At 50.5% G+C, this 26085-nt stretch overlaps 1 protein-coding gene across 3 annotated transcripts in view; it reads right to left on the reverse strand.

Annotated features, from left to right (window-relative positions):
- Positions 1 to 26085, reverse strand: part of PLCG1 (phospholipase C gamma 1) — a 431655-nt gene that overhangs the window by 23215 nt on the left and 382355 nt on the right. For 2 of the 3 annotated variants that reach the window (XM_050806627.1, XM_050806626.1), the window contains exons 1-2: positions 15648 to 15739; positions 14820 to 15157 (exon numbers count right to left, since the gene is read on the reverse strand). In XM_050806627.1, the coding sequence (XP_050662584.1) occupies positions 14820 to 15036 (217 nt within the window). In that variant the 5' untranslated portion in view covers positions 15037 to 15157; positions 15648 to 15739. Of the gene's footprint in view, positions 1 to 14819; positions 15188 to 15647; positions 15740 to 26085 lie in introns of those variants that run through there. The other variant, XM_050806628.1, reaches the window with a different exon arrangement.

Below are 26085 nucleotides of genomic sequence, written 5' to 3' on the forward strand. Positions count from 1 at the left end.
ACACAAACCCAGGGCCTGGAGAGGCCTCAAAATGTTTAGAGTACTTAAGAGCAGGAGTAAACACATGGGAGTTAGATTCCAGAGCTAATTATCTAACAGGCAGCAAAGGCCACAGATGCTCAAACATGGTACCAGAAAGATGGTATCAAGGATGGCTTCCTGGAAGAGGTGGCACAGTGGGCCACAGAGGCTGTGGGGCTACAACAAATACTGAAAATGCAGTGGTCAGTGAGGTAACAATGGGAACAGAAAAAGAAGGAGCAGGCACAGTTGAGGGCAATGTGACCCCTGGGTGCCAGTACAGTCTGGAAACACTGGGAGGTCCCAACACAAAGATTCCTATAGCCAGTGGGAACCATGGGAAGCCAACAGAGCTTTGGGAAAAACAGAACAGTAAAAGCAGCAGGATGCTGAGCACTCACGCCCTGCTGGGCCCTAAGCCAAGACCACCAGGAGATTCAGGAGAGTGGTCCCGGGGGTCAGAAGAGGTGTGTAGATCTTCTCCAAAATGACCTCTCACCAATCACCCTCTCCACATGTAGCATGTGGCAAACAGATGAGCCCCTCCCAGTTCCCCACTCCCGTACCAAAGAAAATACACAGCCCGGACCTAGGAGAGCATTAATGGAGCTAAGCCTTCTCCACCAGAGGATGCTGAAAGATGGACAAAGAAAAGTTCCAGCAGAAGTGACTATCATCTGGGCCACTTCTGGCCCCCTACCTCAGTCACCCCTCCTCAAGTTCCTATACAACTCCCTGTGGGGTAGGGCAGACACTGCACTACAGATCCCCCTTCACAGGAGCCAGAGGCACAGGGGCTCTGCACCATCAGGACTATACGGCTTTGGCAAGGTTTTTGCAGCTCTGAAGGAAAAGGATGGAGGTAGCCAAAGAAGAGACAAAGACAGAACCTGGACAAAGGTGGGAAGAAAGCCTGATGCAGTAGTAGCCAGGCCACAGGATGGTCAGCAATTCCCAAGCTGGCTGTGTATGCCCAAAGCCTGTGGAAAGAGTGAGAGTTCTTCTCTCCCTCTCATTCCTCTCTCTTCCTGAGACTATAATATTCCTCCTTCTGCCTCCCAGTAGAAACCTACTCACAAATCTGAGGTTTCCCTGAGCACATCTGGCTGCCACCAAAGGAAGGCCAAAGTGGGAGGGTGGGTAGCTATCCATTTCCATTTTACAAACAAGGATCTGGGTTCAGGGACTTGCGGGGTCACAGGGTTATATGGCAAAGGGAAGGAAGGCGATGGTGGGTGGGGCTTACTGTCCTTCCCATTCCTGTGCAGCAGTTGCCTTCAAACCAGACCCGTGGGCAGCGAGTTGGACAAGCTTCGTCTAGATTCTAGACAAATCTCTTTGAAACAATGAGGAAACAGAGGGTCCAAAGGGTCTTGTCATGGTCATATGGTGAGTCATGGCAGAACTGGGACACTCTGCAGTGTCCCCACAGCAGCTGCTATCCCCGACACTGGGTATACAGAGACACACAGAGCAGCCATAGCCAGCCTTTGTACCATCCAGGCAGGCAGCCCTCTTCCCTAGGATTCTAAATTAATCTTACCTATTTCAGAGGTATTAACAGAATCTAAAGGAAGGAAGGGAAAGGAGGTCCCACCCAGATAAATCAAAGCTGGAAGAGCACTCAACAGTGATCTATTTGGCTTATTCAGTCATTCCATCATCTGATCAAATATTTATCAGGCATCTATCTACTCCATGTCAGGCCCTGGGCTGGGTCCTAGGGAAACAGAGATCAATAAGGCATTTGAGTTCCTGCCTTTGAGAAAACCCCTGCCTGATGGAGGAAACAGATGGGGAAGCAGATAACTATGAGGTAATGCAAAAAGCAGAACAGGGACATGTCTGTGGAGCCGAGTGTGTGTGTAGCAAAGTCTTGGAGTGCTCTGTAAAAGGTAGGTCTGGAGGGCTGACAAGCACACATTGGGCAGAGGGGTTCATGGAAAACAAGACAGAGGTGCAGGAGTCCACTACGTTTCACAAACAGGGCATTCAGAGAATCATGGATGAGAAGGGAGGGAAGATGGTCCATACCAACCTTGACTGCCACAGTAGGGAAAAGTGGCTTTCCCCAACTTTTCTGCACAAGCCCAGAAGATTCTCCAGGCAGTCATGGGTCAGCCTTCTGGGTCAGTAGTTTAGTGTGCTCCAAACTCTGCCTCCCTTGCAGACTGATGCTGCCTAAGTTCTTTCTAGACAGCCTGTGTATGCCAGGCTCCTGGCTACAGGAGAGAGACTGGGGACCCACCAGGGCCATGTCTCAGGAATGCCCAGGACAAAAACAGTCCCTCACAAATTGCTCCCCCACATAGTATACTCAGGCTACTTGGAGAACCAGAGCACTGGGTATAAGTTACTTTTAAATTTTTTCTTTATATTTTATAGACGTGAGGTCTCGCTATGTTGCCCAAGCTTGCCTCGAACTCCTGGCCTCAAGTGATCCTCTCACCTCAGCCTCCCAAAGTGCTGGGATTACAGGTGTAAGCCACCATGCCTGGCCCACAAGTCACTCTGTTGTCCAGGCTGGAGTGCAGTGGTACCACCAGGGCTCACTGTAGCCTCTACCTCCCCAGATGCAGATGATCCTCCCACCTGGGCCTCTCGCATAGCTGGGACTACAGGCAAACCAGGACACGAGGCTAATTATATTTTTTGCAGATATGGTGTTTTGCCATGTTGCCCAGGCTGTTCTTGAACTCCTGGGCTCAAATGACTCGCCGGTCTTGGCCTCCCAAAGAGCTGGGATTACAGGCATGAAGAACCGTGCCTGACCCATCAGTCACTTATCTATCCTCCTTCCTGATCCCTCAGAGCAATCAACACGGGTGATCACACCCTGTCTCCTTGAAGCTCTGCCCTTGATTTCTCCTGCACAACCTGGTTGTCATGATTCTTTGTGAGCTACAGGCTTACCTGCATTTAGCAATGGCCTTGGTCAAGGCTCAGGCCAAGGTACTCTCTTCCAGTGCTCTGCCTTCTTCCTCATCAGTGTCAGCCATGCCCACACCCTTAATTACCTCCTATATACAGATAATTCACAAACAGGTCTCTAGCCTAGTCCTCTCCTCTTAAGCTTCAGATCCTTCAATTCAGCTGCCTACTTGCTATCTCCACTCTTTTATCTTGAAACACCTCAAAGGCAACCCCTCAAAACCAAACACTGTCTTCTCTCACCAGAACTCAGGCCTCCTGCCATACCCCCTGGGTCAGCTAAAAGCATCACCATTCAAACAGGTACCCAAACTCCAAACTTCAGACTGATCCTTCGCATCTCCTTCTCTCTCACCAACCCTCATTCCAGCCCTCTGACAAGTCCTACTGGCTTTATTATTCAAAATTAACCATATATTCTGAGCACCTACATGAGAGACATTAAACTAGGTACTTGGAATACAACTACCTCAAGGAGCTTGAATGTGGAAAGAAAAATTAGATATGAGTATTATGCTAGATACCCTACGTTAGAGTCCACAGACAAATACTATGAGAAGCTGAGAAGTAGAGGATGAAGTAGTTACTACCTCTTCTGGCTGGGAAGAGACGATGAGCAACAGCAGCATCTGGCATCCTAACACTCATTTCTTGCATATTTACTTTGCATAGACACTGTGTAAAGCTCTCGATAAGATTGCCTTACAAGGATTAAAAACTGCCTTATATTTTATCCTTGCAAATAACACTATGAAGTAGGTATGAGGATCCCCGATTCCCGGGTGAGGAAACTGAGCACAAAGAGGTTAATTCACTTACCTAAGGTGGCAGTTGGTGAGTGGCAAAGCCAACAATACTTCAAAGCCAAGACTGCCTGTACCCTAGACGTGTGCTCTGTAATGCCTCAGAATCCTTGTTGGAAGTGGCCAAGCAGGGCCAGCACAGACAGAAGGGGAGGATGGAGAGGACTCCAGGTTGCGTAGCGCACTCCTGCTTCACAGTATTCATTACAGTAGTAGCCATACATGTATTTTAAGGCTGTCTGATTGTCTTCTCTACTAGAGTGCAAACTTCTTGAGAGACTGCACCATGTCTGTCATCTTCAATGCCCCATGCCTACCAGAAACTTAATAAGGTTTTGGGGACCTTATTCAAGAAAAATGTAATGAAAGCATCACTGCTATACAACCTGTTCCTGCTCACTAGATAAATGAGGCCCTACTGACCACAGCCCAGCACATCTCCAAGTTTCTCTCTGCTGCCCTGTCTGTGCAGAGCCCTCTCACAAGGGAGAGGAAATGGAATGGGTTGGGAGAAGAAATAAAAATCTGGGGTCTCCCTCCTAGAAGGAAACAATAGGGGCCTAGGACTCATAGTGGTGGAGGAAGTGTCAGAGCAATAGGGGCTGCGGTAGGGAGATGAGTGGGAGAGGGAGAAGAGAGGCCTTCCCCTCTGCCACTCCCTGAACCTCATGATGTCTCACCACCCCAACCTTGGCTTCTGCCTCTTTGATTTCTGTGTTACTGCCACCTCTTGGACGGTAAATGTGGGTTTAGTCCTTAAGCCTCCAACAGAGTAAATCTGTGGGGTTGGAGACATTCTAAATAATGACTGGAAGTCATCAGGTCAGAGGCCTGCTTGCTGAGACATCCTGCTTCATTCAGCAGAACCCACTAGGCTCTCCTGTTTTAGAGCTGCTTGACCCAGCTGCCACAGCATCTGGCTGTACTCCCTTTGGGCCATGCCAGCCCAAGCCAAGCCACTCTCCTGTCCCCTTTTTGCTTCCTGGGAAACAGGGCCCCAGTGAGTGATCTAGTCTCTGACCTCACTCCAAGGTGCCAGGGATCTCTCATTCACTCACTGCCTGCCCAGAAAGCCCAGCTTAAATTCTTTTTTTTTTTTTTTTTTTTTTTTTAAGAGACAGAGTCTCGCTCTGTCGCCCAGGCTAGAGTGCAGTGGTGCGATCTTGGCTCATTACAACCTCTTCCTCCTGGTTTCAAGCAATTATCCTGCCTCAGCTTCCCGAGTAGCTGGGTTACAGGCACCCGCCACCACGCCTGGCTAATTTTTGTATTTTTAGTAGAGATGGGGTTTCACCACCTTGGCCAGGCTGGTCTTGAGCTCCTGACCTCGTGATCCACCTGCCTCAGCCTCCCAAAGTGCTGGGATTACAGGTGTGGGCTACCGTGCCCAGCCCAGCTTAAATTCTTTGAACTCATCTCCCCTATTGAGAGAGACGGCTGCCTTGGATTTCTTTCTCCCAAGTTGAAGTTGAATACCCTATGGTTTTACCTGCTTAGGACAGCTGCTTTCCCAACCTTTACTAGCACACATGATTGTATGGAGCTTCATGCTTCCAGTGTAGACCAGTTCTCAGGCCAGAACCAGGCCATCCTCTTGGAATCAGTCTGGCAACAGACATTCTGTTCTCACTAGAGGGAATGCTGTGTTTCACTGCTGGCCTCAAAAGGCCCTCAGCAAAATTCTTAACAAAGTGACATGTTACCTTTTCTAACCTCCTTGGTGGATATGCTAAGAACTCCCAAGAAAAGCCCACAGTCCTAGTTAGGATGAACAAGCTAACACAAGCACATTATACTCAATTACTGTTGAAGGGGGAGGAAGTGACTAGGGCAGAAAGAGGGAAGCTGCCTCCAAACAGCTGGTGGACTATCAGGCAGGACGGAGTGACCATAAAGTGGGTCTTCAGCGCCTCAGAGAAGGACCATCACCCCTGCCCCCATTGCTGCCCAACCTCCCAACTGAGGGAATGGAGTTGTATTCCTTAGCTCACCTCCTGATAAGTTGAGAAACCTGTGGAACCTATGGCCAACTAGAGCTCTCCTTCACTCCTTCCTAGGGTTAGTCACCCTGTGAACTCAGGCCCACACTCTCTGGGTCTTAGGCTGAAGTCAAGGTGGGGTTGGAATTCTCCCAGCACACACCCATACCTACACAGCCAGAACCCAGTGTGGTCAATACCCGACTCCTACCACGGGCAAGGCCAAGCCAAGGACACTATGACCCAGGCCCATGCCCTCAACAATCATTTCCCTCAGGACATTTTAACTCAACCATATCCCCAGGTGTCCAAGAAAACAGGAAGCCAACCCCAAAGTGAACTCCCCACCTGTGCCGAGGAAGAACTAAACACACACAAACAAGTGGCCAAACTCGCCATGGCCCAACCCCTCACCAGTCTGGCCAGCTGTTCACTGTCAGGGCTCAGAACATCAGTGAGACCGCCCACTCTCCACCATACCCAAGCCTTGCTGCCTTGCACCCAGGCCCCTCACAGCCTTTGTACAGATCCTTTACCCAACACCTGTCTGCCAGCTGGCAGGTGGAGGGACCCCAGTGGGTAGGATGGGCTGCTACAGGGAGAAAGGCGATGCCGTCTTGGCCCTCAGGCTCAGCCTACAGCACTTTAGGCACAGCTGTCTCCTGCCAGCCCTGGGCATTAGTGGTTTTCTGCATGGTCCAGATCACAAGCTTCTCAGGATCAAGGACTGGGTCACCTCCTTTTCTTGCTTCCCAACTCCAGCCTCCTCTGTGCCAGGCCTGGGCTCAGTAAAAAGGGATGCCAGTCTTCTGCAGGAGCACGCCCCGCCCCGTTTACTCTGCATCCTGAGTCTTGCTGAAGCCAGGGCCACCGGCCAACACCAGGAAGGGCCAGGGCCGGAAGGAAGCAGCAGGGCCTATACACAAAGCCTACATGTGGACTATAAAAAGGAGCTCCTCCCTGCCTCCCCCAGGATGGGCCCGGTTCCTAGGAGGTAAAGAGTGGGGAGAAAGCTAGGACTTAAGCCTGGGCACACAGCCACTGCAGCCTCTCAAAAGCTAGCCAAGCACTACCTCAAAAGGAACTAGTCTTGCAAGGAGGGGTGGGAGAATATTAAGGGCTTAGCCAGGAATGCAAGTAGAGACTCTCCAAGTCCCATCTCTTGGGACCATAGCCTCTCTTAAGGCAACCAACTCCACTGTCCCCACTGCTTCTTCCCCGAAAATACAGAATATTCGGGGACGAACCCCTTCTCACACTTCTTTCTCTACTCTCTAGGGGCTGAAAACACCCACCAGAGGTCTCTAGGCACCCATATTCCCCACTTTCTCTGGAGACTCCAGCACACCCAGCAAAGCTCTGGGAAGCAGCTGTGATGAGTGGCAGAAGTAGCGAGAAACTCAAACTCTGGGTGGCAGCAGGATACTGTGGCCACAACAGAGTAGGCTCAGCAGGCAGCTCAAGTAGGGGCATGGGTCAGTGGGGAAGGGGGGGCGGCTATGGCAGAGAGATAACAATTAGGCGAGGGCCACACAAAGATACCTATTTCAAAGATGTCAGCCAAGGCAGTCTCTTGACCCACACAGGCAGCACTCTACTCTGTAACAGCAAAGCCACACCCACCACATGCATCCTAAGTCATAGAAATTAATTCCTTCTAAACCTCCATACTCCAAATCCCTCTCCAGCCTAGTTTACCCAGGGTGTTCAGGCTCTGTGCTAGAGGCCTCACCCAGAATCACTGAGGCCACTCTCCAGGGATGGTGGTGTAGGTCAGCACACATAGCAAATAGGGGAAATTAACATTCCTTGTTGCCAGCCATTGATATGTGGGCACCATTTGTTAGCACAGCACACCCTCGCCTACCCTGACAGAGCAGCCTCTTGCTTATTTCCTTCATAGAACTCACCGAATCTTATAAGTATTTTATCTGTCTGGCTATTTATCTCCTTTCTGGCTGTATCTACCCTAACCTTATGTCTACTTCTGGTCTCCACAGTGCTTGGCACAGTTAGCAAATGCCAGAGTCTAAAGCCAGGGAAGCACAAGTAGTGTCTCACTTATTCAATGAGCCACTGAGGCCCAAGAAAGCTAGTTTTTTTGTTTTTTTAAGGAGAGTAGCTATGGTGAGATGAAACACAAACCAGGCTAGAGATCTACTGCCACCATGAACAAGTCAGAGGCTGGAGTAATCACATCCAACTCAACATGCCCAAAACACAGTAGCAAGGCCCACAATAAATGTATGACAAATTAAGGAGCATATGAATGAATGCACGCTCTTGAGTTGTCATAGAGAATCCTGGCAAAGCCCTTCTCAGGACATCTGGGGCACGGAGCCCCAGGTTCCCATGTTCGAAGTGTCACCACGAACCAGCAAGTCAAGAGGGTGAGGCTCTTCTGTACCCCGTTCCCAAACAGCGGCTACATTCACCTCCATGTACGAGTGTGGGAAAGGTCTGGGTGGGCCAAGCATCTCGACACCAGGGTTGTGGCAAGGATGAGTGCAGGACGGGTTTTGAAATTGAGGCAATAAGTCCAGCTTGTCCACAGATGGAAGCCTAGGCTGGTCAAACACATGTGGCCAGAGGGAAGAAAAACAAAACAAAAAAAATAACCCTCTGTTCCTATAGAACAGTCCATCTTATTGTCACTTGCACCAGAATGGGAGAATAAACTGAATACTATAGCAGGAATCAGAAATCCTAGGATCTACCACGAACTTGCTATGTGACCTTACCCTCAGGACGTTGGTTTTTTCCTCTGTAAGAGAGAGATAGTAACTCCTGTCCTCCATGGATTCATGGAGCTACTGGGAAGTTCAAACAATACAACAGGTGAGAAAATGTTCCATGAACTCCCAATATGCTGTTCAAATTCCCGAGTTTTTTGATGCCCCAGTCCTCTGTGTGCAGACTCAGGGAAGGAACACAGAAAGCGAGCAGGAAACAGACTCCTAGCCCAGGTTGTTGGAGCAGCCACTTGTGGCCGAGCTCAGTGGTGGAGAATTGGAGCTCTGTAGTTAATGAAGGTGAGAGTAAAGGAAATGAATACTGTTAAGTGGTCACTAAGTGACAAATGTTGTGCTGGGTACTTTTCACATAAAATCTCTTACTCTGACATACAATCTCCCTTATTATTAATATACAGCTCTGTGAGAAGAAATTACTTTTACAGCTAAAGATCAGTTTCAGACAGGGAAAAGTAATCTGCCCAAGGTCACAGTAAGAGCTGAGACCTGAACCCAAATCTGACCAGCTCTAGCCACAAATCTCCAGGCACTTAAGCTCAATTACCAGCAAGGTGGGACGATATGGTCAACGGCAGCCCGAAGCCAATCCTCACCCATGGCTCCACCTTGAGTCTTGCCACCTGTAAACATGCTGCTCTGCGAGATTCCCTCCAAGGAGGCACTGTTCCCATGCTCCTCTAAACAAGGCGCTCTACAAGGGGCACCAGAACATTCCCATCCTCCTGTCCCACACCCATCTCTCCTACGACTCTCCTCAAAGTCTGCAGCGAATTCTCTAGTTCTAACAAAGCAAGTGGAAAGGGGAAAAAAATCAGTCTTCTAATATCAGGCCTTTGCAATCTCAGGCCTCACTCCCTCCCTCCAACTTATCATCTGTGGTCTCCTTGAAGCAACGTCCCACAGGAAAAGGCACAGAGTGAGAAGAGATGCTGTGAGTTAACGGAGACTGACACAGAACAGTGACAGCAGAGGCAGGCCCTACCACATCAAGGCTGTGGCATTAGAGCACTTCCTGGAAGACAAGGTCTCTCCAGATAGCGTCCTGGGCTAGGCACTTAGAAATAGGACAATATCATACCTTCACTCCACAGAAAGGGTTACCACCCAAAGCAGCTGCTTCCAGCCAACTGCCGTGTCTCCCCGCAAAACCAGCAGTGGGAAAGAGCCCTGACAATAGAGGGATTGCTGAGAGCTGCAAGAGAGGATGGGCAGGCCTCCTTGCCTCTGAATCAAAGGGCTTGGTGGCCAGGCACCAGTCCCTTAGGACAACAGGTGCATTCGCTCTTCTCCCCACTAGGTCCTCCTGGGAACTTAATCCTCATCTCTGTCCTGTCAGGGTTCCTACGCAGTAAGCACTTACACTGTGCCACACATCATGCTAGGCACTTTATACAGGTTCTCATCAAATGCTCACAAAAACCTTATAAAATAAATGCCATTTGATACTATCCCTTTTACAGATAAGCAGCCCAGAGAGGTAAAGCCACATGCTTTAAGGTCACAGAGCAAGTAAGCTGCACAACAGGATTTTAATTCAAGCAAAGTCTAGGGCCCAAATGCTTAACTACTAAGCTCTGTCTCACCCCTCAAGACCCAGCCCTTCTCCCATCCACCACCATGGCATCCCCACCCTGCCTCAGCAAGAAGGTCTTATCTGGGCCCTCATCAGTTCTCTCCTGCAAACTGGAGGAGCTCACTGGCCTCCCTCCCCAACACCTGCCTGACAAACCACTGCCACTGTGGTCTCCCAGACAGAGGCAAGTCAGTCCCACTACAGCCTCTGCTGACTCCCGCTGCCTCCAGAACTGAGTGTAATCTGCTGGGCACGGCACGCCAGGGCTACAGCTGTCTCCAACCAGTCCCAGCCTCCTCTCTACCACACCAACTCTGTTCCCTACCCCTGCACGGAGTGATTCCCAGTTCCTCAGCCTCGGCACAGGCAGGTGCCTCAGTAATTCAAGGCCCACCTCAAAGGTCACCTCTCCTTTAATGCCTTCCTGGCAGAGCTCCTCACAGTTCTTGGCAGAGGCTTTTATATTATGGCATGTAACACACAGGGTTATAATCACATGCCTCTACATCTGTCTATTCCAAGAGTTCCTCAATGGCACAAACCATGTCTCAATAAACTTTTGAATCCTTGCTGCCTAGCACTGGGTGAATTGGAGGTATAATAATACTTATTGCAAATATTAATAAATGTGCCTCATTCCAAGAAGCTACCCAGAGCAAAGCTGGTAGTCAAGATCTCTAAACTCCAACTGAATCCTGTGCATCTATGTACACATACATGCAGAGTCCGGAGAGAAGCTGGAGGTGTTGTGGGTCCCAGGACTGGGTGTGCTCAGCTCCTCCAGTTATCTGTGAAGCAGGCCCTTTTCCTAGGTTCACAGGAAACAGAGGATCCCAGCTGGGCGGGGGGCCTGGAAACCCACACATCAGGGCAAGCCTGGGGTGCTGAGGAAACACTAAAAGGTCTGACTTCCCTTGGAAAAAACTACATTCAGACAGGAAACACACAGGCAGGGATGGCTAGCTCTGGAGATCCGGACATGTGCTCTTGCCCCTCTCCCACTGGGAGTAACAGCTAGTACAAAGAAAACCCTTGATGACACCGGCCTGGGCCTTGCCCTCTCCCGTGCTGTGGGCCTAGCCCTCGGAGCAGACCTCCTGGTGTGGTCTGCTCCCCAGCCACAGGGGTCAAGCCCCAGCCAGCTGGTTCCACTACTACCTCCCTTCTGAGCCCACCTGCCTCATCAAGGCGGTTAGCTGTTTTCTTCCGCCACCCTCACCCTCTTCATCAAAGGTACTGCTCACAATTGTCATTGCCTGTTTTCGTTTCCCTAAAAGCAAGCACCCATATTCATTTACCTGAGAGGGCCTGGCATCTAGAAAAGTATCTAGTGAAGAATCAGCCAAAGACAGAAGATTAGGCCCCAGAAGTCCCCAAGGACATGCTCAGTCAGTATTCACAGAGTACCTCCAGTGTCTACACCAGTGTTTACTGGGCCCACAAAGACCCTCAAATGGACAACCTCATTAAACACGAGTCTGAACCATCTCAACTCAGAAGACACCAGAAGAAAAAGTGTGGAGCCAGAGCCTAGAGAGGCTGAGGCTGTCTTGGGATACCAAAGCCAAAGCTGTCTTTGCCCTGTAATGCACGGCCTGAGCACAAAGGTGTCTCACAGAGGAGCCACGTAGATCACAGGGAACATGGTCTTGGGGTTGCTAGTCAGCCACTGACTAGTGAGCTGGCCCCAGCTGAGGCCCTGGCACACACTGACACTTACAACACCTTGGGCACAAACGATTCTCCATTTCCATTTCCTCATATGTAAAATGGGACGAAAGGTCTCGATAGCACTCAGCTGGAACTCTACGTAACTGAATTTTATTCATTTATGTCAGTATCTGCAACATAAAAGGCCAAACACCAACCTGGTTCCTGTCATACCACCAGGACAACCAAACTTGTCAACACCTAAGCACTTCCCCACCCCGCCTTTGAGCCAAATGACCACCCTAGAAATCAGCAGGTGTCAGCTCCATTTCACAAGTGCTGACGCGAGAGGGCACAGAGTCAGGGCAGAAATAGGTCTTACATATGAGTGCTCCTTAAACCACACTGTCTCTCCCTCAGGTCCACCGACACCCTGAAGGTAGCGCAGTGTCTCTCTCTTTGGCCGGGCTTCAGGCACTGCTGGTACCCTGGTAGGGTCAGCAGGAAAGGCCAGATACTTGAGGCACTTGGGCAAGAGTCCAGGTGGCAGAAAACCCGGCTGGCAGTCCAACCTCCTCAGAGGCCGCAGGAATCAGAACCTACCAACAAGGAGAGCCCATGAATGGACAGAAACAGGGCAGGCTTCAGTGGAAGCCTCCATTAGTAAAGTCTGAACACACAGGCATCAACCAGACTTTTCATCCAGGCTCCTTTCAATTTGAGTCCCCAAAATCCAAGACCCAGGGTCCTCCTACATCCTTTGCCTACCCTCCAGGCCTGTCAAATCCTAGCTAACTGATGAGATCACTGAATGTGTACACCTCTGGCTGACCCACCTGCTCACTGCTGGGTAGGGGGTTATCAGGTCCTCTGTGTGCCTGCCTCCATCCCCCAAAGACCTGAGGCATGATAGATCATGCCCTCTCTGCACCCCTTTTCTGTTCAGGCCCCAACTTACAAACAAGAAAGGTCACACCCAGGAGTCAAATGTGCACAACTCCAAACACTTTCTCTAAAGAAACACTGTTTTACATGGTGGGTGGGTGAGTGGGCACATGGGTTGAGGCAAAACAAAACCGTTTCCTGCCTTTTTCTGAGTAGCAATCTAAGTGAAATGTGAATTTGGTCACCATCCTCCTCCCTTCCTGCACCTTCACCCTTACCTCCAGCCACACCTCACCCCCTCACCATTCCCAGTTGAGGGTCTTGAAGGGCAGCCATGGTCTATTGTTAATGTTATTACTAATAACAGCTCACATTTATTAAACATTTATGTGTCAGACAATGCTAGATATTTTTACATGAATTGTCTCATTTGATCCTGGAGCAACCATATATAGTGGATATATTACTACCCCCATTTTACAGATGAGGAAATCAAGGCTCAGAGAAGGTAAGTAACTGGCTGGGAAACATACAACAAATATATGGGCTTCAAATCCAGACTTGCCATCAACCACTGTGGTACATTTATTGCCTGCTAATATGCATGGTTTAAAATGCAGTCTGTTACCCAGGAGATCTCTTGAGAACTTTCAGCCAGTGCCACCAACTCAACACAGCATAGGGAGCAAGGAAGGGGACCATGCCTGGAGTCTGATGCCTGAGTGACGTTCCCAGGATTATCTCAGCTCTTTGCAGTGCCCATCCTTCCTCTACTTTGGAATCCACAGGCTCTCAAGTCACTAAAATATTCTCCCAGTGGCTGACAGGGTCAGTGGGGGCACTGAGGAAGGCGGCTGCCATTTCTAAGTTGAGCAGCTGCGTTAGATCTGTGTCAGATCTGGAGTTTGTAGCTGAGGATGGCTGGCTGCCTCACCACAAGACCTTCCTTCCTCCCAATCTCCTCAACCATCTACACACATGCACACCATACCCAAGAAGGTCTGTGGGACCCCCCTTTGGGGTGTCACTTCCTGATCCCCCTCCTTCACACAGACCTGGTTCTGAGCCCGGGTCTCTCTAACCCCAGTCTCCGGGGGTCCCTGCAAGAAGCAACCTAGTCTGGAGTTGCAGACACACCATCTCTTCACACTGAGAGGCGGGGGAATGGAGTGGCAAAGCAGAGTGCCCATGCGACCACAGCACAGGCACGCGCTAAGTGGAACAACTCTCAAAGATCTGGGGTTTTTCAAAATCCCCCAACTCCCTCCTCCCACTACAGACCAGCACAAAAGCAGCCAAGCTCAGGCCTGGGAAGGCGAAAAGGCAGGAAACCAAGAGAAGCCGCTCCCGCTCCCTGAAGCCACCGGACAGAGGACAAAGGGCTAGACTCCAAACTAGCTGCACTCCTGAGAAGAGTACCTGACTCCAAGGCGCTGGGACAGGCCTTTATGGGGCCCATCTTCTGGGAACGTGCTTCCCAGGGCAAGGGGAGTCCCTGTTCTGGCACTGAGTGTCTGCCCACCCACATAGGCTTCCAAAACTCAGCTTTGGGACAAAAGTAGCATTAAAAACAAAACAAAACAAAACAAAAACAAAAAAAACAGCCACTGCCTTCTCTCAGGCTTCTCCAAACCAAACAAGACCACCTTCCTCCCTCTCCCCCAGAGGGAGATGAGTAGGCCCGGCTCTGCTCCAAGACCAGCCCTACCCAACATCTGCCTAAGTTCTACTTAGGGAACCCAAAGGTTCCTTTGCAACCAAGAGCCCAGCCTGGGGGCCCGGAGAGTTTCACAGACTGCTCTTTCTGGAAAAAGAGTGGTGGGCAGGGACCGTCTGGTCAGGCCCCAGGTTCCCGTGCTGGGTTGGGGCCGCTGCCTTAGCTCCCCTCAACGATGCCACCACCACTCCCAGGGTCTGGGGGGGCCCGATGCCCGCACCGCAGATCTCCAGCCCGCGAGGATTTTTAGGCCTCAGGGCAAAGCTCCAGGAACAGTAACTCCCCCCAGCTGGGGGAGGGGGTGTCCTGTCAGGTGACCGAGGACCCGGATGCCCCCCGCCCCCAGTGACCACCCGAGACGAAGCGGGGGCGGGGCCCCGAGGGGGTGGGGGAAGGCCCGAAAGTTTGCCCAAGTCGCTGGGGCGGCCGGCCGGGGCGCAGGCAGTTGGGCCGGGCTCCCACGACCCCAGCGCGCGGCGGGCCCAAGCAGGAAGGGGGCGCACTTACTGGCCCCCTCTATCTTGTCGGCGCCCCGGCTCCACGTGATCTGGCGCGTCTCCAGCTTGACCTGGAAGGTCTTCCGCTCGGGTCGCTGCGACTTCTTGGAGTAGAACAAAGTCATGACGGTGCCCACCTCGAGGCTGCGGCAGAGGTGCAGCACCTCGGCGTCCGAGGGCGCGCCGGGCCCGCAGCCGTTGGCGCAGGGGGATGCGGCGCCCGCCATGGCTCCGACGCTGGGGGCGGCGACGGCACAGGCCGGGACGGCCCGGGAGCAGGCGCAACGACGCCGGCTGAGGTTGGGGCTGAGGCTGAGGCGGCCGACGAGCGGGACCCGGCGGCTGCTCCTGCAGGCGGACACGGGGCGGGGCCTGAGCGCGGCAGGGCGGGGCGGGGCGGCCCTGAGGCCCCGCCCCGCTCGCGCGCCGGGAACAAAGGCGCCCGCGCACCCGTGGGGAGGACCCCCGCCCGCCGGCCCGCTGCGCCTGCGCCCCACGACCCCCAGACAGGCCGCAGGCGGGGACGGAGGCTCGATGGCGGCGGGAGCGCGCGCCGTTCCCGGTCGACCCACCCAGCCCTCAGTCCCGCAGAGCTTTCTCACGCGGCCCCGGACACAGCCCGGCGGCCACGAGCGGCCCTGTCACGCACGGCAGCCCCGCCCACAGGCCGCAGGCCCCGCAGCCGGCGCGTCAGTCAGGCGTACTCGCACGGGCGTCTGCCAGCCCGCGGTCCCGCACAGACGCAGCCCCCGCGTCCCGAACACCGCCCATGCAGCGACCAGGACGGGACGCGAAGAGGTGGCGCGTCCTCCGGGCATGCCTGGCCAAACCCAGTTACCTGGGCGGGCTTCCCGGCGAAGGGAGCCAGGACGGGCCGCCTCACACCGGCGGTGGCAGCGGGTTCTCCGCGCGCCCTCTCCTGAGAGGGGCGGGGGCGGGGCCGCCTGCGGATTGGCCGCAGGCACTGATGGACAGCCGACACGTCCCGCCCCCCCGGCAGCGCGGGGCTGGCCCCTGGCCGCTCTTGGGACGGCCGGACCCACGTCTGTCTGTTCCGCCTCTGCTGCCAGGGTGGCCTTCAGTGGTCCTTTCGTTCGGAGAGTTCCCCTCAGCCCCTTGCAGGGGCGTTAAGTCCGCGGCCGCGCTGCCCAGCGGCCTGACCTGCAGCTCCCAGGGCCTTTGTGTCTGTCCTTCGCATGGGCCTCTGTACGCTCCGTCTCCACGCGGCGGGACTGGAGTCTGATCCCGGGCGCCCCTCCTGCAAATGCTCTCCTGAACTTTGATTTTCCCCGCCTTACTTTCCTCCTCCTCCTGTGGCCGCTGCTTCTCGATCTCAGAAGCTTCTCTTCCTCTGCACTCAGTGCTAGGCCAGATCCCAAGGCGACCTGACCTTTCCCCTGGCTTTACCCGCCACACAGGCACCGATGACTCCAAACCTGCATCTCCCCTACGTTCCAGGCCCCAGCATCCCACTGCATGTGCCACATCCCCCCACCTTAGCAGCTCACCTTCCCTCCCCAAACGGTTCTTTCCAGTCTTCACTTTCTCAGAACGTGGCGCTAAACTCCTCTAAGTTGGAAGGCCAAAAACCTTGCAGATAACTTTGCTCCCTCTGCCTCACCTCCAATCCATCAAGATCTGTTCACTGAACCCACAAGCTGAAGGCCCCATCTCCTGTCACCCAGACTATTCACTTTTGTTTTGCCTGGATCTATTCTCCATGCTTTAAGTCTTTACAATGAAATTAAATAATGATCCCCTACATCCAGCCTAAAACCCTCCATGAATTCCTATTGCACCTAAAATCCACACTCGCAGCTTGGCCTAGCAGGTTCTATATGACCTGCCCATCTCACCAGTTTCATCTCTCACAAGTGATCCTTCACTCTCCATTCTCCAGCCACAAGGCCTTTTTCTGGTTATGGAATAATTCATACTCTTCGTCTTTCTGAAGCCATTCTTGAAACTCACCCCTGCAATCTATCTGCCGCTGTCAGCACCGCCAAAATCGAGGACACCAACGGTCTCAGTGGAGTCTGATATGTTGAGCCAGGCAGTGGGTCGGCTGCCAGACACAGCAGGACAACTTACTGCATTTCAGAGGTGAGAAGCCCAACAGAGCTTCCAGCTGATGCCAGAGAAAGAGCCAGGCTTCCTGGGATTTGTGGGATAGTAGGACTAGAGTTTGTAAGTATGTAAGAGTGTGTGCTCAGGCAACCTACTCAGCTGGATAGTGACCTGGGGCTGCTGCTTCTGACTTTGTCTTGCTGTAGTGGAAACTTGTGTGTTACGTTGATATCCTCAAGTGCATCCCCTAAGAAGCTCAGAATTCAGCATGACTTTGAGACACTTTGTCCTAGCCAGCTTCTGTGGCCTAGGGAGCGGTGGGGTAGCTGAGATGGACTGCCACCTAGTGGCAGGCCTTTACGTGGGCGGGAGGGAGCTGGCATAGACCCTGTGCTGAAGGCATGCACCTGTGGTCACACCTGATCTCATAATTATCCTCTAATGAGGAATGATGGTCTGCAGTTTACTGATGAGAAACAGATTCGGAGAAGTTCTACAATTTGCCCCAAAGCCCCATAACTAACATAACTAGGTGGGAATTAGAACCAAGTCGACCTGACTCCATGAGTTTTCTGCCTCACAGGAGATCCACTGGCTTAGGTAAGTCCTGGTGGTCAGTAGTCAGTGGGCATGGAGGCTCTCTGGTTAATCAGCATGGGTGAGGGGAGGCATGCTCACTGCTGGCCTAGGGCACAGGGAAATCCAGCAGAACGTGAATGCTCACAGAGTGTGGCTTGAACTGGCTTAGGCTTAAAGTTCTGTGGACCCTGCTCTTCCCTGTGTTGGGCCTTGACAACATGAGTTAGGAGCACAAGAGAGACCCAGCGCCAGCTCTCCGGGAGTTCAGACATTAAACACTCTGTTACATAAAGACAATTGTGATGAGGGCTAGGAGGAAAAACATTGGGTCGAGATCTCTTCAGACCGCAGCAGAGGTCTAAAGGAAGTGAGTCAATGGCGAGGTGAATTATTAAAGGTGGGTTGGAGAAACATACGTTCCAAGTAGAGGTAACAGCATGTACAAAGGCCCTGAGGCCAGGAAGAGGTTGTTGAATTTAGGGTTACAAAGCTAGAGTTTCCTGACTGAGGAGGGGATAGGGAGTGATGAGGCCAGGAAGGCGGGCAGGGGCTGAATGGGGCCCCTCTCTGGCTGTCTGATCCTGTTTTTTACAGGAGGCACCCTCCTAAGTGCTGCAGCCCTCGTTGAGCTTCCCATGCTGACAAAGGCAGCCTGTGGGCTCGATACACTTTTTAAATCTGTTTCTCCATTTTTTGGGGGGAGCTTCCTAATGTGCAGGGTAAGTCTTCCTTGCTTTTACTTTTGCCTCTGGGGCTGGACCTCCAGGGGCTCAAGAAATCCCTGCCAACAAGAGCTTGAGTTTTCAGCCCATTGCCAGGCCTGTAATCAGAGAACAGGGCCCATTTCCTCCTGGGACTTCTGGGCCAGCATCCCAGGCCTCAGTTGCCTCCTTCCACCAAAGGAGGTGCAGGAAAAACAGGGCATGCAGAGGGTGTGGTCTGTGTGGGCTTCCCCCAGCTCAGCATATATATGGGTGTGTGGGTGTGAATGGCAATACGTGCAGCTGCGCTGTCTGGGAGGAGCAGCCCAGCACCCACACAAGGCACACGCCTGTGACGTCACCCAGGCTAGCCCTGCTCAGGCCTATTTCTGTGAGCATGCATGCTTCAGCATGCCTTGGCCTACACTGTACCTGTGCCTGTGCCCAGAGTCTGGGGAGAGTCCCAGCCCAGCTGCCCCTCAGGACCTGTGGGTTTGGCCTCACAGCTGTTTATTAAATGACCACTTAGAACAGTGGTTGGTGTATAGTAAACACTATGGAACTGCTTTATCCACATTGTCTCATTTCTTCCTCATTACAGCCCTATAAGTGCTCTTATTACCCCCATTTTCCAGATGAAAAAACTGAGGCACAGAGCTAAAAGGCAGGATTGAAACCCAGGTAGTCTGGCCCCAGAGTCAGTGCTGTTTTGCTTCCCATGTATGTATGAACACTTTATTGTATATCCTCTCTCCTTTGTAAAATACCCCTACCTGATGTATTTTCTTTCTTTTTTTTTTTTTTGAGACAGAGTTTCTCTCTCGTCGCCCAGGCTGGCGTGCAATGGCGCAATCTCGGCTCACTGCAAACTCGTCTCCAAAGTTCAAGCAGTTCTCCTGCCTCAGCCTCCTGAGTCTCTTTTGATTCAGTGCTGTCACAGGTTGGGTTCTTTGGATGCGGACTCTGTGACAGGTTAGTGTGCAGCATGTTTATTAGGGAGTGCTCCTGGGATCAACACTCAGGGAGGTACTGGAAAGAAACAGGAGTGGGCACAGGGCAAACTAAACGGAGACGCAGGCCTGATGACAGTCTCAGCCAACCCCCAGGATCTCTTGTCTGGCACTAGCCTGGAAAGGAGTTGTAATGTCCTGGGAAGAGCCTAGCCTGGGCCAGACGGCACTCTGCAGCCAAGGTGATCTTCGAGGGGCTGGCAGCTAAAGATTTTCTGCTGACAGCTCTCCCAATAGTTGGGTCAACAAGTCCTTCCTTGAAGGGGATCTGGGTGGCACATTGCTATGCCTACCACAAATGTATTCTTTTTCAGCCCTTTAAAAAAAAGCTTTGAGTACTTAAAAATAGAGAACAAAATATAGAAATAGGAGATGAGATTATAAGGAGGAGGATGATAATATGGTTTATGGGTTAACGTAGCTGATGTGATTGAGAATTAAACATGGCTGAGCTTCCTGATAGCCAAAACAATAACACTTTCTATTCTGTTAACTGGTTCTTTGGAGTAAAAAAAAAATTCTGGGGTTAAATTATAAAAGAAGTTTCTCACCTGGATACTTATTTAATTGAAATAGTGGAGAATGTTCTCAACTGATTAATAGCAAATACTGACGCCGTTTTCATTTGTTCCTTGTAATGGCTTTGAGTGAATATCGAAGGCATAATATACAAGTATACCGTATAGCTCAGTGAAGCCCTTTTCACATTAGGAGGGAACAGATTTATAGTCTTGCAGTGTCTAATTTGATCCATGTGTAGAACATTGTCCTTTTCCTTTAAACCATTCTTTTTTTTTTTTTTTTTTAACTCTTATTGCCCAGGCCAGAGTGCAGTGGCACGATCTTGGTTCACTGCAACTCCCGCCTCCTGGGTTCAAGCAAGTCTCCTGCCCCAGCCTCCTGAGTAGCTGGGATTACAGGCACGTGCCACCATGCCCAGCTAATTTTTTGTATTTTTAGTAGAGACAGGGTTTCATCATGTTGGCCAGGTTGGTCTCGACTTCTGACCTCAGGTGATCCACCCACCGCAGCCTCCCAAAGTGAAGGGATTACAGGTGTGAGCCACTGCACCCAACCTAAACCATTCTTTAATTTTTAGTCAGTTTCTCATGTTAGACATCTGAACAGCCCCTCCTCTGGGTTTGTGAGCCAGCCTGCACCTCAGCATACAGCCAGTATTCCTAAGAACTAACAGTGCACCTTGAACTCCACCCACAACCTGCTGTTTAGGCTCCTGACCCCTGGCCCCCAAATCTGTCTGTGGCTCCAACTTAGTTGTCAGGCCTCACACTTCTTAGGTCATGTCCACCTGCTTTGCTCCTCACCTGGGATGTATTATCTGTCCCTCAAGAGCCTCGTGTTTTCTCTCAAGGCAAAATCACACCTGGCTCAGCTGCTCCCAGGGACTGCTCTCTCCATCGACCTTGGTGTATCTCTGCTGATTGGCCCCTGTAGTGGGACCCAGATGTTGAGGTTCTCCAGCTGGGCTGCAGATGTACCTTCTTCTGAAAGGTGGCAGGGACACTGTGATTGCATCACTGAGGCGACATATGGCAATAAAGGAAGAGAAGGGGAAAGCCCTTGCCAGCTACTGGCCCAGGCCAGGGCAGACCTGCATTTTTCTGTTTTTCTCTCTCCTCCTTGCAACACACTTCACCGATGCATCCTCTAGAGCACTAGGACAGCAAGCTGAGTCAGAACAAGTTCCCACTCCAGCAGTGGGTACAGAAATGCCAACAGACCATGACAATTCAGTGTGATGGGGTCCCCTGGAGCACTGAGAAGGGACACTTGGCTTTATTGAGACCTGTTGGTGTTGTGGAGATAGAGCAGAGTGAGAAACTGTATGCCTGAAAGAGATGTGGCCACTCCAGATACAAGGCAAACACTCATTTTCATGATAGGGTCACTCCAAGTTGTTTTGTGGGTTATTATTAATTTTTTGCAACTAAAATATAAACATTTTTAGAGATGCAAATGTCCACATATAATAGTTTATTTAGTTAACATGTACATACTTTAAGTCACATATTTAAAACAATGTATTGATTCATGAATATTGATTTTTCGCACACTCACATTTTCAGTAAATTATATTCAACTCTTTATATAAATCTTGGATTTCTGTATTTTCACTATAAGTCAGTTTTTAAGTCATCTAATAGAATCTCTCAAAGCACATCATCACTTTCCCTCCCTTCTAAGTTTGAGAGAGAGCAAACAACCTTTTTTTTTTTTTTTTTTGAGACAGTTTCACTCTTGTTGCCCAGGCTGGAGTGCAATGGCACGATCTTGGCTCACTGCAACCTCTGCCTCCCAGGTTCAAGTGATTCTCCTGCCTCAGCCTCCCGAGTAGCTGGGATTACAGGTGCACACCACCACACCCGGCTAATTTTTTGTATTTTTGTTTTTTTTTTTTTTTTTTTTTGAGACGGAGTCTTGCTCTGTCTCCCAGGCTGGAGTGCAGTGGCCGGATCTCAGCTCACTGCAAGCTCCGCCTCCCGGGTTTACGCCATTCTCCTGCCTCAGCCTCCCGAGTAGTTGGGACTACAGGCGCCCGCCACCTCGCCCGGCTAGTTTTTTTGTATTTTTCAGTAGAGATGGGGTTTCACCATGTTAGCCAGGATGGTCTCCATCTCCTGACCTCATGATCCACCCGTCTCGGCCTCCCAAAGTGCTGGGATTACAGGGTTGAGCCACCGTGCCCGGCCAATTTTTTGTATTTTTAGTAGAGACAGCGTTTCACCATGGCCAGGGTGGTCTTGAACTCCTGACCTCAGGTGATCCACCAGCTTTGGCCTCCCAGAGTGTTGGGATTACAGGCGTGAGCCACTGTGCCCGGCCAACATTTTTTACTTAAAATTTTTTTACTTAAAAAATAATTTTTGTTGAGGAATAATTTACATATAAATACATCCATTTTTAAGTGTAAAATTTGTGCTTTGACAAATGTATACCCTCATGTAACCTCCACCCAATCAAGAAAGAGAATATTTCCATCATCCCAACATGTTTCCTGGTGCCCCTTTGCAGTCAGTCTCCTGCGTCCCCACCCAGCAACCACTGACTGTCACTACAGATTAGTTTTGCCTATTCTGGAATTTCACATAAATGGAATCATACAGTATGTACTATTGTGTCTACGTTCAGCATAATGTTATTGAGATTCATCCATGTTACAGCAAAGAGAATACTTTCTGAATTAGTATGTGATGTTATCACTGAAAATTGTAACCTAAGCATAATTACCTTTTAGTATAACATTAAGATATTGCTTTTTTTCCCCTCAGTTCCTCTATGGATATATACTAATAATCTTCAAAATAACCAGTTACTGTATTGCTTTAAACATGTTATGAAATATCTCTGCTGGGCATAGTAGCTCACACCTATAATATCAGCATCTGGGGAGGCTGAGACAGGAAGATTGCTTGACCCCGAGAGTTGGAGACCAGCCTGGGCAACATAGTGAGGCCTTGTCTCTAAAAATATAAAAATAAAAAAATTAGCCGGGCATGGTAGCATGCACCTGTAGTCTCAGCTCTTCAGGAAGTTGAAGTGTGAGGATTGTTTGAGCCCAGGAGTTCAAGGCTGTAGTGAGCTATGATCACACCAGTGTACTCTAGCCTGGGCAACAGAGGTGAGACCCTGTGTCTAAATAAAAGACATTTTTAAAGAAAAATCTCGGCCAGGTACGGTGGCTGGGCCGGGTGCAGTGGCTCACACCTGTAATCCCAGCACTTTGGGAGGCTGAAGTGGGCAGATCACCTGAGGTCAGGAGTTCGAGACCAGCCTGGCCAACGTGGTGAAACCGTCTCTACTAAAAATACAAAAAAATTAGCATTATAAGTGGCACATGCCTGTAATCCCAGCTACTCAGGAGGCTAAGGTAGGAGAATCGTTTGAACCTGGGAGGCAGAGGTTGCAGTGAGCCGAGATTGCGCCGCTGCACTCCAGCCTGAGCAACAGAGCAAGACTCCGTCTCAAAAAAAGAAAAAGAAAAATCTCAAATGTGTCTAAGTGCGTAGTATAGTGAATGCCCACATACCCATCATCTAGCTTCAATAATGAATTAGTGGCCACTCTTGTTTCATGCCAAATTCTACCCACTAACCCCTCCCATATTATTTTGACCCAAACCTCAACTCTGTCATGTTATCCATTACTATCTCAGTTCTTCTAAAAGACTGTGGTGTATGTGTGTAGATAGAATCTCACTCTCACCTAAGCTGGAGTGCAGTGTTACAGTCTTCGCTCATTGCAGCCTTGGGCTCCCGGGCTCAAGTGATCTTTCTGCCTTGACCTCCGAAACTGCTGGGATTACAGGCATGAGCTATTGCTCCTGGCCTAAAAGACTCCTTTAAAAACATTTGTGTGGGCCAGCCAGGCACGGTGGCTCATGGCTGTAATCCCAGCACTCTAGGAGGCTGAGGCGGGAAGATCACAAGGTCAGGAATTCGAGACCAGCCTGGCCAACATGGTGAAACCCCATCTCTACGAAAAATACAAAAATTAGCTGGGGGTGGTGGCAGGAGGCTGAGGCAGGAGAATGGTTTGAACCCAGGAGGCAGAGGTTGCAATGAGCCAAGATCACACCACTGCACTCCAGCCTGGGTGACAGAGCTATACTCCGTCTCAAAAAAAAAAACCAAAAAACAAAAACACACACAGTACAATTATAAAATCTAAAAAACGCTTTGCTATTTAGTGATCTCTAAGAGGCTTGTTTAAATGGAATTCTTGGGATTGTGAAAAATAACTACTAAGTCTGTGTTAAATTTGTCTCCTTGTTTACTGATTTTTGTCAGGGGACTACTTATAAGCATCCAAAACTGGCCTGACTGAGGTCATTTCAGGGTAATGTGTTTTCTCTAAAAAGTGCTTTTTGGTTCAAAACAAGTTGACAGTGTCTCATTATTTGAGGAGTTTCTAAGGAGTAAAATTTTTTCAGAAAAAAATTAAATTTTATGGTATTGAGGAGATGATTTTGGAGTAATTTACTAGGTGTGGAAATGAGAGGAGTGAAGGATGGTGGCCACCTTAGTTTCTGGGTTGGGGGACAGAGGATCTGGTGCCCTTCCCTGAGCTGTGAAGCCCAGGCCCAACAGGCTTGGGGTGGTAGGTACTGAGCTCAGTTCTAGAGACGCTGAGATTGAGGTGCCCGTGGACATGCCCTGCAGAGGTGTAGTTGACAATGTGAGTCTGGAGCTTAGAAAAGGGCTCTAGGCTAGAGAGAAAGAGGTGTCATCACCTTTAGGGGCAAATGAAATCAGCTACGCTGAGATAAGAATCATGGCACTTAGGGCCTGATAGAAGAGGTGACTCAGAAAAAGCCTGATAGGGACCAGGAGGAAAATCAGGAGAGGTTGGCATTATGAAAACCAGAGAGAAGGGAGTGGCCATATATTGAATGATTCCATTTACATGAAATGTTCAGAATGCACATTTAGAAAGGTTAGTGGAGGCTGGGAGTGGTAATGTGGATTAACTCTAAGTGAGCATGAAGGATCTTATAGGGAGATGAAAATGTTCTAAAATTGACTTATGGTTAATAGTTGCACCACTCAGCAAAGTTACTAAAAATCATTGTACCCTCAAAATGATGGAAGGAGTGGTCAACAGTGTCCAGTGCCACAGAGACCCTAAGTAAGACACAGAATGGAGAGCCCATGTATTGGTTTGGTCATTTAGTCATTGGTGATAAGTGGTCAGAGTGAAGAGAAGGAATTGTGGGCTCATGGGACAGAAGCTAGTTGCAATGGGTGGGGGAATGGCTGGATGGTGTAGATGACTCATTGCAGGTGCTTGTTTGGGAAAAAAGGGAAAGTAGTGCCTGGAAAGGGCTGAGGATTGTGAAGGTTTTTTTTTTTCATGTTTTAATGTAGCAGAGGTCTGAAATTTGACAGCTTTTGGCAGGGAGAATGGACAGACAGGACTTGCTGGCCAGATTTGGGGGATAGGAGGTGAAGGTGAGGTAAGAGAAGAGAGGAGCCAAGTCAGCACACAGATATCTGGCTTGGGTAGCATGTGGAAGCCCTTTGCCCACACCGAACTCGGGCATCATAGAAAGGCCTGATGGGAGGGTTTCTCAGACCCTGCCCATCTGGCCTGTTCTTGGATGTGGCTGGAAGTAAAACCTACTGGACTAGGCAAGGGGATAAGTTTACTCTTGACTCCTGGGGTCAGGCATCCTTCAAGGCCCTTTACATCTAGCCCCCACCTACCTGTTCAGCTTATTTTCTCATCCCCAGTGGCCAGGTCGGCTTCCCATTCTCTGGCTTTGGTCTCCCAAGCCTGCTGCCACCGTCTGGGATGCCCCTCTCAGTTGTGTTGAGCAGCATCTTGTTGCCCAGCATCTGCCCTCAGACTTGCAAGGGCCGTCCTTGCCAGAGAGGTAAGCATTACTTCCTGTTCATCAGCAAGGTCTTCTGCCTGCAAGGCCCTCTTACCTGACCTTCTAGTTCTGGACCAGTTTGTCCCCTAGCTGTGGCATCTGAGGTCCACTTATCACCTACCTACCAGCCACAGTGTATCAAATGGGTACCAAAAGAGCCTCTCTGTTGTATTCCCTACATTCAGTGGCCAGCTACCTCAACACAGAATTCAAAAACACCTGGCTGGAGTCTCTCTGCTCCAAAGCAGTGATGGCTACATAACCTCCCTTATTCCCTGGGGTGAATGCTGCCTTTTTCACTGGTTAATGAAAATACAGGCTGCCAAGGACCTCTAGGATTCTGTTGTAGGCCTAGTACCAGCCCTGCCTCCAGCCTCAGGGAGAACAGAGACTATGGGTTCGCCTCCCCGAAGACACCTACCTGCTCGTGCTAACAAGCTAGAGGGCCCAGAGCCCTTCCATTAATTTACCAATTCTGACTCTTCTGGCCTTCCTGCTCCCTGTAGTCCATTTGACCTAGAGACC

Source organism: Macaca thibetana, chromosome 10, assembly GCF_024542745.1.
Source record: "Macaca thibetana thibetana isolate TM-01 chromosome 10, ASM2454274v1, whole genome shotgun sequence".
Taxonomy (NCBI): Eukaryota; Metazoa; Chordata; class Mammalia; order Primates; family Cercopithecidae; genus Macaca; species Macaca thibetana.